The sequence below is a fragment of the Micropterus salmoides genome, unplaced genomic scaffold (genome assembly GCF_014851395.1).
Source record: "Micropterus salmoides isolate LMB-PRFRI ecotype aquatic unplaced genomic scaffold, ASM1485139v1 Ms_hic_scaffold_7, whole genome shotgun sequence".
Classification (NCBI taxonomy): domain Eukaryota; kingdom Metazoa; phylum Chordata; class Actinopteri; order Centrarchiformes; family Centrarchidae; genus Micropterus; species Micropterus salmoides.
This window is the reverse complement of record NW_024044459.1, coordinates 9,324,066-9,336,997: the sequence shown is the minus strand read 5'-3', so window position 1 is coordinate 9,336,997 and position 12,932 is coordinate 9,324,066. Positions and strand designations below refer to the sequence as shown.

At 39.0% G+C, this 12,932-nt stretch overlaps 1 protein-coding gene across 1 annotated transcript in view; it reads right to left on the bottom strand.

Moving 5' to 3' along the window:
- fam102aa (family with sequence similarity 102 member Aa) overlaps positions 1-5,580 on the bottom strand; it is a 35,857-nt gene extending 30,277 nt beyond the window's left edge. The window contains exons 1-2 of the mRNA XM_038703558.1: positions 5,439-5,580; positions 5,037-5,348 (exon numbers count right to left, since the gene is read on the bottom strand). Of these exons, the coding sequence (XP_038559486.1) occupies positions 5,037-5,179 (143 nt within the window). The 5' untranslated portion in view covers positions 5,180-5,348; positions 5,439-5,580. The remainder of the gene's footprint in view (positions 1-5,036; positions 5,349-5,438) is intronic.
- Between the last annotated feature and the right edge of the window lie 7,352 nt (positions 5,581-12,932).

Below are 12,932 nucleotides of genomic sequence, written 5' to 3'. Positions count from 1 at the left end.
ACAGTGACACGGCAGGAGGTTACTGTTGTGTTAATGTTGAAATAAGGTCAGAGAAAGCAGCAGGCACGATATTTAATCTGAGTTTCTCTGCAAAACATTCCACTATCATCGCTGCCATTGGTCTGCTGCTGATGTGCCTTCACATACTGATATAACTGTCCTTGATTGCATCTGGCATTAATTCACCACCAGGAACGCAGGATTCGTAAGGCTGCCATGATGCCCAGTTGAAAGCAAGTATATCAGCTGCTAAAACACTCGGATGATCGGCGGATGACACTGATGACTGATGGCAGATACCAGACAGGCCAAACTAAAACCGTCCTGAGATATCGGTCTCAGAGCTGGACGCTCATATTCGCAGCATGTGATCCTCTGTGCTTCTAGCCAGACTTGGAGCCAACAGGGAATCTGGGAGGGTTTTCATGTGGCGCAGCGCAGCCCGCTGGATAAGCTCGCTGCTAATTCCCCCACTGCTCCCGACCCATAACAAGGCCAGGCCCACGGCCAGGCCCCCATACAAAGGCAGCATTTGTCAGATCTGTGACATAACACTAATCTCTGTCCGCCATGGAGGGAGCCTCCCTGTGCTGTCGCCTCCTCCTCTTGAGAGGGCCTTGTGTTCAGTCACAGAGATGATAACTGAGATGGGAGGGAGAGAATCTGAGCTGTTACATAACCTCCAGAGAGGAGAATGACCTCTGAGGGAACAGAGGCCTCGGACATTGCAGTCCACGCTGCTGAGGACGCGGAGGGAGGTTCCTAAACAATTTGGTTTCTTATTTCTCAGCAATTTGGAGTTTTAGTTGGACGAAGAGACTTTTTTTTATGAGGCTGCGTTCCTCTGGACAAACAAATAATCTCACTGGATCATGAGCTGAACCTCAAGAGGCCAGAGCCAAAAAAACAATGTTTTTGTATCACTTCGTAACAAACTGGCAAACTTTGATGAAGAAACTTGATGCATCATCAAGATTTCACAATTACCACAATAGAAATGCATTAGAATGAAATATATCAAGGTAACAAAATGTGAAATGCTTTCTGTGTTATTCCAGCAACAGTTGATCTCAAAGCTTTTATATATTTTTGACATTGTGTATATTTGGATATCTGTTTATTTATATTTTTATACTTGTACCTTTATTGATATTTTATAGTTTTGTACTCTTTCTACTCAGCTGCTTTCCCTCAGGATGAAAAAAGTTCTATCTTATCTTAAAACAGATTCAGACTTTTGTACCATGCAGTTCTGTGTGATACACATGTGATGTTATTCCCTTCTAACATGTGATTTTGCATGTGATGTAGTTACAAGCAAATATCCATACCAACATTTCTTGGAATTACTGGCTGTGTGTGTGTGTGTGTGGTCTGTGTCTCTGTTTTTTGGTTTAACATGAAGAGAAGGACTAAGATTTACCAAGACTAAGAGGCTACAGCCAAGCTAGTATCTCTGTGAGGCTGTACTTCAGTACCGTGATGCTTTGAGCTGAAAGCTAACATCAGTATGGCAACATGCTTGCAAAAACAATGTTAACATGCAGTTCATCCAAAACGTTGCTAACTAAATGATGACCAAATTCAGCAGGATTCATCCTCTGGGGTCTGTGAATATCTGAACCAAATTTCATGGCAATCTATCTAACAGTTGTCGCAATATTTCACTTTGAACCAAATTGATGGACAAAACTAATGAAACTAATGAAATTGCCATCTCAAGAGCCATGCTGCTAGCGGAAACAGCTGAAGGAAACCAGTCTTATAATATGTGATGCTACTACATATTTCTCAGTCTGCACACGAATCCACAATGTATGACAGATTGTGTAAGCGAAATGGTTAGCGTAAGCATAACGCAAATCAAGTTTATTCGTGCAGGACATTTCAACAATAAGGCCGCTCAAAGTGCTCCACACACATAAATAGAATTTTGAAAAGAGTAAAAATATAATACAAGATCAAAATAAGCTTTAAGGTTCAGTGTGTAAATTTTAGTGGCATCTAGTGGTGAGGGCTGCGAATTGCAACCAGTGGCTCACGGTGCATTCATGTGCTCCTCGGATGCTCCCATTTCCCAGAGTTGTGAAGTCGTAATGTGGAATCAACGTGGACGTTGCTACAAAGATGTGTTGGATTAGCATTATCAGAACATATAAACAAAATGCAGACATCTAGTTCACTCTACATGGACAGTTAACTAAACGTTATAACCATATTACAAATTACATGTTTGCAAAATATGTATATGCAATATGGGATTTTGCACGAATCAAAGTTCTGTATACTTCTTTATGCTTCTATATACACTTTATTTCTCTTTTGGCAATAAAGCAACCTCCAGGGGCCTCATTTATTAAAAATGTTCTTAGATTTATACTTACTCATAAGATCATTTTCGATGGTCGCTTACGTTTGATTCATAAAATATACTGAGCTTAACAAACCTTGCTTGCGTAGGTTGATGTATAAGTCTCAAATTAACCCTAAAGCAGTGGCCTTACAATCAGCAGTTTCCCCTGACATAATGCCAGCACAAATGAGGGTTTAGTCAGGAATAGCCATGGACCAAAGAGAAAAGCACAGCGATGGTAGAGGAGACTGAAGCCCGCAACCGTGTCTTATTCGGTAGAATAAATAGTGGGTTGACAAATGAAGTCAACACACGAGAACTCCAATCACACTGTTCAATCAAGCTAATGCAAAGTTCACCACAGGCTTGGGCGCATACGAGTCCAGGAAAAATCTCTTAAATCAAGTCTAGACTTTTCTTGAAGATCACATCACTTCCACACCGAATAAAGGTTTTATCAATAACTATGTATGTTTTTTTCTTAAGTCATACGAACGATCAAAATTGATCGGACGCCCGTTTTATAAACGAGGCCCCCGGGTTTGGAACCACTGGATTAGTCAATCAACAGAAAACATAACACCTTTTTTAATACACAGTTTTTTTTGTAGGTTCCAGCTTCTCCAATGTGAGGATTATCTGCCTGATATCTTTAACTGACTCTCTTTACATATTTTTAACAGATGCTCGCACAAAATAAAGAACTGCAAGACATCGCCTCGGGGTCTGGGAACTTGCAATGGGTGTTTGCAGTTAGTTTCTGACTTTTTAAACAATTCATTAAAAGAATCATATGACAAGGTGAAACTAAACAATCAGTTAGCCCAAAACTGTAGTTCTCTGGTTCTGACCACTGACGTTTCACCTCAAACAATTAGATGAAGTGTTTGTGCAAGTTTCCTACCTGATGAAAGGTAAGAAAACAGAAACGTCCGCCAACAAGAAACCTGATCAAGATGATCTTGATCCGTCAGTGTTTACTTTTCCCTCTCGAAGACCCTCACACACACACACACACACACACACACACACACACCAGGATGAGGATACGTGACAGCAGGGAGGTCGAGCGCATACAAAGAGGATGATGAGAGAAACGTTATCCCACATATGCGTCAGTCAGCTTGGGGATTTGGAGTTTAACGGGCCTGTTTGAACACAGGGTACAAACTGGGTGTGGAAAATCTCTTAATAAAAGCGAGAAAGAAGAGGGTTGGTTGAGGCACTGACACCAACTAAAAACTTATTTTCCCTCTGGTTTTACACCACCGACAAGTCCAGTCCTGAGCCCAGATCAGACCTGGAAAATCAGGTTTTATCTGAAAAATGAGTTAGCAGCAGTTCAGAGATTCTCTGCCAATAAAACACTTACCCAATCAAACAACTGAATGACTGGAGTTGTTGAGGTTCGTTTAGTAGGTCAGAGGGCAACAGAAAGAGACAGCAGTGTGGCTGTCTTTGTGCTTCAGCTTGGGTTTGAAAATAAAGTAGAATAAACAACGCAACAAAGTAAAGAAATATGCTGTCTGTGTTGTTTGCTCACTCATGTAGGACACAGAGAGCACCCAGATGCCCTTTTGACACATGCACACCTGTCATGGAAATATAAAAATGAACTTAAACATGAGGTTGAAAAACGACACGTTAACTTGTAACACGCGAGCGCAAACTGTCCGACTGTTAGTCAAGCCGCGCCTCTGCCTGCCAACTGTTTTAACAGGTTTCTAACTGGCACAATGAGGTTACGACGGCCAAACAGCCTCCAGACACTCACTGAGTCCCATCTTTATCCTTTAACGAGTGTTAAACCACTGGAACAGACATCTGAAGAGACTTTCAAGGCCGTATTATCTCATCTAGGGAATCAAAGACAAGGCAGGGAAAGGAGATGAAAGTTGTCGACGTTCTTGAAAGCCAGGGAGGGAATCTGGAGTTATGTGACGTGACTGAGGAGATGAAACGTGCACACACACACACACACACACCGAATGAAAGCCATCTTCACCATCTGGTTTATCACATACTGGTGTCATTTAACCAGAAAACAGCAGAAGATGAAAGAGCAGTAAGCTGTTATTTCAGGGAGGTTCGGATAATTTGACCAGTATGAACTGGTTTGAGAGGTTTTGTTGGGTTTAGTCTGGTAGTCCAGTTGAGGTGCCAGTGCAGATACACAGAGAGGCCACTTAACATGGCAACACCCTGCGTTTAAATGTGACTCAGTGAAAACCAGTGTTTCCTTTACCAGCCTGAGCTGAGCTGCAAAAGCTGGTGTGGTGTAAAAGCAGCAATGAAGTAACACTGATGTTCTAGTAAATTTTACAAAGATGCAACAAAAAGGCATTTAGTCCATGTTGGATTTTTATCATACTACACCTAAAACATCCTATGTGATCACTGCAAAATCTCTAGTTAACACAACAATCACACCATAAACAAGATTAGGAGCCATTTATATTATTAAAGGAGTCGAAAATCTCCATTAAGTATTTTGAAGTATATTGAAGTCACTATATTCACTATAAAGCTGCATTAATGCACTTTAATTGTATTAAAATGACTTTGATAGAGGAACAATGAATTCCAGATTGTGTTAGATTGCCTCTTAAAGCCTCTTAAAGCAATTTTGCAGTGATGAAGTGGTGTTTGCTGGTGTGTTCGTGTGGTTTTGCGGTGCTTTTACCTGGAAGAAGTAGCGACAAAATCTCCATCCAGCAGCCGCAGCTTGCAGAACAAAACTCCGTTGACAAAAGGCACAGCGGTCAGCTCCTCCAGCGTCAGATGGGTCTGAAACTTGAATTTCTTCTTTTTCACGAAGAAAGCCATTGTTTTAGTATATTCACTCGCATAAAACACGACTAACGCTGGCAAAAGAGCGGGGGGAATGTTATTAAAAAACTAGCCAAGCTAAATGAAACGTCCCTACTGCTGCTGATGTTTTAGTCTGTGTTTTCACGCGAACTCCGCTTCTTCAGAGATGATTCAGCACAGAAATCTGAAAACAAATGCAGTGTTCACTTTAATAGCATCTATAATAAACGATAAAATGCTAACGCGTGTGCTGTAAAAGTGATAAAGGACTTACCCGGAGACATTTCGGGTCCTGTGAGTTTAGCCAGCAGAGGTTCAACAACATAAAATGACAGAAAAAGACGTTTCACCTCAGATTTCTTTCGGTACGGAGAGGAGGAACTTACCGGAGTCAAGCTAGCTGAGAGTACGTCATGTGGCTTCCGGTTGGCGCCTTTCGGGAATAAAAGATCAACTCGGTATACATTCAAATGTGACAAAATAGGCAGTAGTGGAAACTACCATTTACTTAATTTCAAAGGGAAATATTGTACCTTTTACTACACAACATGTATTTATTCTAGCTACAGACTCTATTCAAATATTGTCCACATGTATGGTATATTATTATTGATTAAGCTGCACTGCAGTATCTCCCCCCACCATCTTTATCCCACCTCTATCAGCTGCAACACTGTGCAAGTGCATTAACTGATCAATGATTATATTCCAATCAAGGGTGTCACTTTGTCTTGAAAAGTGGTGGGGACACAGGGGCTCAGATTAGTGGTGTGAAGAGATACTTAGCTGACGAGACATCATGAGGTTCACGAGAATGAGACGAAAAGATCCTTAAACAACGTTTTAAAGATTCCCCCAGGAAATTTTGATCATTAAACACTTCATTTCCTGCATTCTGGTAAAAGTTTCTGCACCAATTTATGGTGGAAATGTTTTTATTTATGTAAAAGGGAACACAAAATTCAGGTAGCACATGACTTTTCAAAATATATAAATAGGACAATAATAGAAAATATAAGTCAGTGCAGCTCTCAGGCATTCTGTGTCGCTTTCAGATCCGTTTCTCCTGTAGATCAACTTTCTCATGTAATATCAACCCTGCTGAGGCAACACATAAGGCATGATTTAGTATTTCCTCTTCTTTTGTCATGTTCAAAGGGAGAGAACGGAAAACTTGGCCAAAAAGAAACTGTGTCAAGAAGTTGCTAAAGTTACTGATTGGTGCATGCACATTTTGGGTCATTTTATAATCAGCAGCTTGTTTTTTTCATATTTCAGAACGTTCTTTTAACAAATTATGCTTTTAAAAAGTGGTGGAGACAGAATCAGCCATTTCAGAAAGTGGTGGGGACATGTCTTCAGCGTCCCCATGACATCTATGATTCCAATAACATCATACACATTATTCTGAAATGGGTGATTCTGCATTACTACTTTTACTTTTTCTTGAAGTAAGATTTTGAATGCAGGACATTTACTTGAATATTTTTACACTGTGGTATTGCTCTGCTGCTGTTTCTGTGCTTGAAAGTATAGCTTCTGATGCAGAAGGGGGTAAATAAAAATGTGTATAATTTAAAAGTAATAATTTAATAACTCATTTATTTAAATTTTAAATATTGTGCAGAGTGACATTAAAAATATAGAGCAATATATGATCCGGTAATACTTGTCTTGAAGATAAAAGCAGAGATTAAACTTTGCATAAACAATAACTAACTAAAATTAATAAATTATAAATATTTTTTCTTGTAAGTGATCCAAAATAGTGACTCAGTTACTATTTATAGATTAGACATTTTTTTAATGTCTTTCCTTGTCTATTAATTACGTTTTCTAATGGTTCATTATGAGTCATTTGTACATTCAAAACTATGAATCGCTGCTTCTGAAGAGTGTGAATGATTAGTGGATTTTATTTTAGAAGGTAAACGGACTAACTTCCGGTGTCTTCCTAACTCAACCTTGTTAACTTGATGCAGCTCTCAGGACCTCTGGTCGCTGCCAGTCATGCTGCAGCCTCGACGGTGAAACAGCGCCACCGTGTGGTGAGGGCATGCACTGCTGCTGCTGCTGCTTTCAGAAATTCCTTGTAAGTTCCAAACTCTCAGCACCAAAACACACTCAAACCGTTTATTCTTGATATGCGAAGGTCAAAGTGGATTTTGTGGGACAAATGGGGCAACAACTGACGACTAAAATGTTTGGTCAGACTTATGAACGAAACAGAATTATACATAACCTGATATTTAACGAGGTACAGCGTTTGCTTGTTTTCCTTTTATAATAAAACATAAAATAGCATAAAATATCAAAGTTAGGACTTTCATACAAATGCAGTAACTGTTGGTCGTTGTCTGTGATGGCTGCTCATATATTCCAGAAATAGTAAAACAATGGAGCTGCTTTGTGCTGATTTATCCGGATAAAATTCCCTCAAAATGTATCAGTTCAGTATCAGTGATCGATCAATCAGCCATCAACTGTTAATATTCCCTCAAAGTTAAAGTTTTCCGTACGATTAAATAGAAACATCTCAGGTTCATTATTACTACTTTATTGGGTCCGGCACGTGAGATTTATTCGTGGTTACGATATTTCCGAAACTTGGTGAACGCAACACAACTACTAGATTTATTCTTACAGATCTTTATTATGATAATAATGTATTTATATTGACCATACAGTATATTAAAGTGAGACAGATTTAATTTTATTATCCTTATAATATTTGTATTTGGTATGTTTTAGTATGAGTAATTATTGTTTCTATAACGGGAGAAATAGGCAAACTAAGTTCATTATGGTTTGTAAAAAGAACTTGAACACTGACTAAATTTATAGGGATTTGGTCACATGTAAATGACATCCAATGTTTTTATGCCGTTTTCAGTTTTAAATGAAGTTCAGGCCCAAGTTCAGCCAACAGAGAGCAGCAGAGTACTGCAGCAAAGGCAGAGTGGATCCATCTTTCCAAAGTATCTGTGTACAAACGTGATGTCCTGTGTCAAAGGCTAACCCTCTCAATAGGCTGTGTATAATGTAGTAAGGAGAAAAACGCAAATACAATTTTTTTTCATTGGGACATTAATCATATATAAAGTTTGCTTTGCTTTGTTAGCAGCATTAAGGAAACTACAAACTTTATCTCAATACACAACTCTGATGTAAAATGACAAATAAATAAATTGACCTTGTACCTTAAGAAGCTGGTTTAAGAAAAGAAAGTTGAAATAAAACGGAACGCCTGGAACGTATGCAGCACATATGAGAATGGTCAAAGCTTTAGCTCAGTTTCTACACCAGTTTCTACTATTTTAGTTTATCTATTGGTGGATTTTTATTTTATTTTTATGTGACCATGGATGGCTTTCTTTTCAGGTCCTCTGATACCAGTGCTGATGTGATACTGAGGGATTCCTCAAAATAGAAAAAGAAGCAAAAAAAAATGCCTGACTTATCAAATGTATGTTAAAATATCAATCTATTGACAGTTCAGGAATTATCTGATCTGATACTCTAAAATCACTAAAATTCAGAGTGCCTGTTTTAAACTTTGTTCTTTTGTTTTTTGATTGGTTGGCAGGCGTCTGCATCATTGATTGAAGGACAGCATGCTTTGCTCTTTCTTTGGACTATTGTTGTAAATGTTGTGATTCAATAATAAGGTGAGAAGGAACATCCTGTTACCCGTCTGTCCCAACAACAACCCAGTAACAACCACAAAACCATCGTCATAACCCACCAGTAAAACTGCACCTTTTCCAAAGGAAGATAACAACAGAGTTGCTACCAGATCATTCTGCCCCCTCACCTCTCGCCTGTATCTGTCTGATCCTGCAGGTGAAAGTGGTGCTGAATCCAGTTCCTCACAGACTGACTGTCTCTGTCGTAATGTTTATCCTTCACTTTCTGCTGTGTGACGCAGATTATTCAACAACAACAACAACAGCTAAACAAACATGTTATTATTCACACTGATGTTGAACTGGTGTGTTAATGGAGTTTCAAAGCTGCTGAAATGACTAAACATTTCTAGATCTTTGAAATTACAGCCAATTTTAGTTAGCTTAAGTTAAAGTCCAGTGTGAATAAAAACACGTTTACGTAGCTGTTGTGGTTGTCCTGTCACACAGCAGAAGGTAAACAATAACCGTTATGACAGAGACACGTCTGTCTGTGACGAACTGGATTTGACAGCACTTACACCTGCAGGATCAGACAGATACAGGTGAGAGGTGAGGGGGCAGAGTCTCATCACTGACAGGGGAATCTTAATCTATATCCAACAACAGGCAGCTGTACAAACATGTTTTTATTCACACTGGACTTTAACTGCTGTGTCACTGGAGTTTGCAATCTGCTGAACATTTCTGGATCTTTAAAAATAACTTTAAATCACAGCCAATTTTGGATGTTTTGTGTACTACTGGGTAGATTAGTAGTGAAGCACTGCAAAAACACATCATAAAAGCACATCGTAAGCTTTTTTTAATGTAAAAAGTAACTAGTGTCAAATAATATGTAGAGGTTAAAAAAGTACAATATTTCAAGTAGGTTATACTCAAAGTATGTCAAAATTGTAAGAGTAAAAAGTACAATGCTTGAATAAATGGACTTACATTGTTACATTTCACCATTGCAAATATTGTACATTTTACTATTTGACAGCTATAGTTACTTTTCAGATTAAGATTTTACATTATAAAACATCTAAAGTACTAGCACATTGTTATAGACTAATGTGACCTCTCACACAAAAAACACTGACCACAGCTGCCGCCCTTCTGGCAGGATGTCTCGTAGCTGTCAGGAAAAATTTCCCCTCTGAGCTTCTCTATTGGTTTATTATTTAACTGTTTGAGGCTGAAAAGGGGCAGAAGTATTAAATTCTTCTTTAGAGGACTGAAAAGTCCAAAAGATGAAATCAGATTTGTGCATCAGAACTTTGTTTGTTCTTCTCTCCTCTCCCGTTAATCATCTCACGACTCTTCAGATTTATCTCACGACACTTTGAACAGGCTGGAAACCACTGGATTAAACCACTGAACTGTATGAAGCAGTTAATAGACTGAGAGTCCTCTGTCCATGATGAGACTCTGCCCACTCACATCTCACCTGTATTTGTCTGATCCTGTGCTGCTGAATCGAGTTTGTCACAGACAGACGTGTCTCTGTTGTAACGTTTACCTTCTGCTGTGTTACGCAGATGATTCAACAACAGCTACACAAACACACTGGACTTTAACTGGTGTGTTCACGGAGTTTACAATCTGCTGAAATACTTCTGGGTAGATTAGTAGTGCAGTGCTGCAAGAACATATCATACCAGCACATCATACTCTTTTTGTAAAAAGTAGTAAGTGTCAAATAAATGTAGTAAAAAGTACAATATTTCCCTCTGAGATGTAGTAGAAGTACAAAATGGCATAAAAAGATCATCAGAAGAGGGCAAGAAAGAAAAAAAAAAGCCCAAGGAAGTCCAAAAGATGAAAACAGATTTGTTTATCAGAACTTTGTTCATTAATCATCTCTCGGCCTCTCAGATTTGACACGTTGACGGGGCCTGACCCCAACGCTTGGGGAACCACTGGATTAACCTACCAAACTGTATGTAAAGCAGTTAAAAAATAATAGCTCGCAGTGAGGAGTGTTAATATGTATTTGGACCAGCTGGAGGTGGTGTTACGCCCCACCTTTAGTGGCTACATGGGGCCAACATCACTCCAACACTGACCCAAACTTAACACAGATCAACACCTTTAAAACAACCAAATCAGTGGTATTTATTAACATAAGATGGCAGCAAGACCATCAGTCCCAACTCAAAAAGCCTCACTTCTGATGCTTGCACAGGTGGACCTCATTCAGCAATTTCCTGGAGCACTCCTGAGGCAGAATTAGAGAACAGAATAGGAACATGGACACAGCACAGGGTACACAAATACAACCATAACATTGGATTCACAGCTGCAGAAAACAGGAGAAAACAGTCTGGCAAACATTTTATTAAAACATTCACATGCTTTGCATCTCTTGTTGTAGAGGAAATCAGTTGCACATGTAATAAATAATTTGTGCTTTTAAACCCTGGCAAGATTTTAATTCCGGTGGTAAGTCTGAATTCTTGCAGTTTGGGCAAGAAAGTAAACAGTTGACAATATGTATGTTGTAAAAATACACTGCATAGCTAAAAGTATGTGGACACCAAGCCATTACAGATATATGTGGTGACTGAACGTGTCCTTCTATGGGCATTAATCTGCAATCCAATCTCTGGTTTCAGGTTTTCCAACATGTTTTATTACCTGGCTGCAGGGACTCGTTCCCATCAAGAGCATCAGTGAGGTCCAAAACTGGTGTTGGGTGATCAGTGTGGCTCGCAGTTGGTGTTCCAGTTCATCCAAAAAGATAGGGATGAGGTTGAGGCTGAGTCTCTGCGCAGGCAGTCAAGTTCTTCTTTTTTAGTGTTGTTTTATTTGCACACACATACAACAGCATTAAACCAGATAATAGAAATAAAACAGCTGCGACAGGAGAGGTCAAGAAGCCACAGGCTCATCCAACGGAGTAACACAAAACCTAGTAAATACAACAAGATGAGACACCCACAAAGTTCACTAAACCAGCACACAAGCATGTAAAAAAAAAAGAGAGAGAGTAAAGAAAAGAAAGAATGAGATACAATCAAGAACTAATTATGCATTTATTTTTAAAATGTTCAAAAGATGGCGAGTTCTTGATAACTTGATATACTTTTTGCATCGCAGATGTGCACACCACAATATCTGAGGGACTACTGGCCATGTTTGGTTTTGTAAAAAGGAAGACGGTCAGCGTGTCTGGTTTTACAAGAATGAATCTGAAGAAATAGCTTGTGAGAAAGTGGCTAAAACATCTTTATTTATATATAAACACACATATCTAATGAATATTTAGAACTTTGCTCTGACTGATAGTGAAGCCACATGCAGAGGATTGTGTCTGTGTGTGTGTGTGTGTGTGTGTGTGTGTGTGTGTGTGTTCGCGCGTGCATGTGTGTTGTATGTAAACCAGAAGGGATCAGCTGACAGCTTCTGGGTTTGAGCTGGTTGCTCTTGGCGTTCCTACAGCACCTTTTTTGGCTTTTGGCGCTCATCCTCTGCCCCAGATTATTTCCGCAGCCTTCACAGAGAGATCAGGCTTAGATGTTCCTGCTGTACAGTCAGTGGCAAAACAAAATTATGTAACAGTGTCTGCAGCAGAGTTAATAACAGTAAAATAGGTGTTTAAGAGCTTTAATGAGACTAAACTAGCAAACAAGGCCTAAAACTGGTCCACTGGCTATTTGTTGTCACTTCTGGTCAAAAGCAAAACTTACTGATCAATTTTACACGTTTTACTATCTTTTCTTTGACTTTGGTGTGTTTCTTTTTTAATATGTTTGTTTTTGCTGTGCAGCAAAACCAAAATTCTTATGCTGAACAGTGAAGACTGAACTGAAATTAGCATAAAGAATTCATGATTAACGTCGTTCCACCTCATCCTCAGCACTCCCCCATAAATAAAAACGAAATGAAACTTTCTGTTATACTGGTTTTGCACATTACTATACCACCACCTGTGTACGTATATAAGTAAATGTATATATTGTTTTTATTTTATATATATTTGTATATTTGTGTAGTGTGAAGGTAAGTTACATCTTGAATTTCAATGTGCAGCCCTGTGTTGTAGAATGACTAATAAATGTACCATGAACCTTGAACTTTGTCATCTTAATACCTGC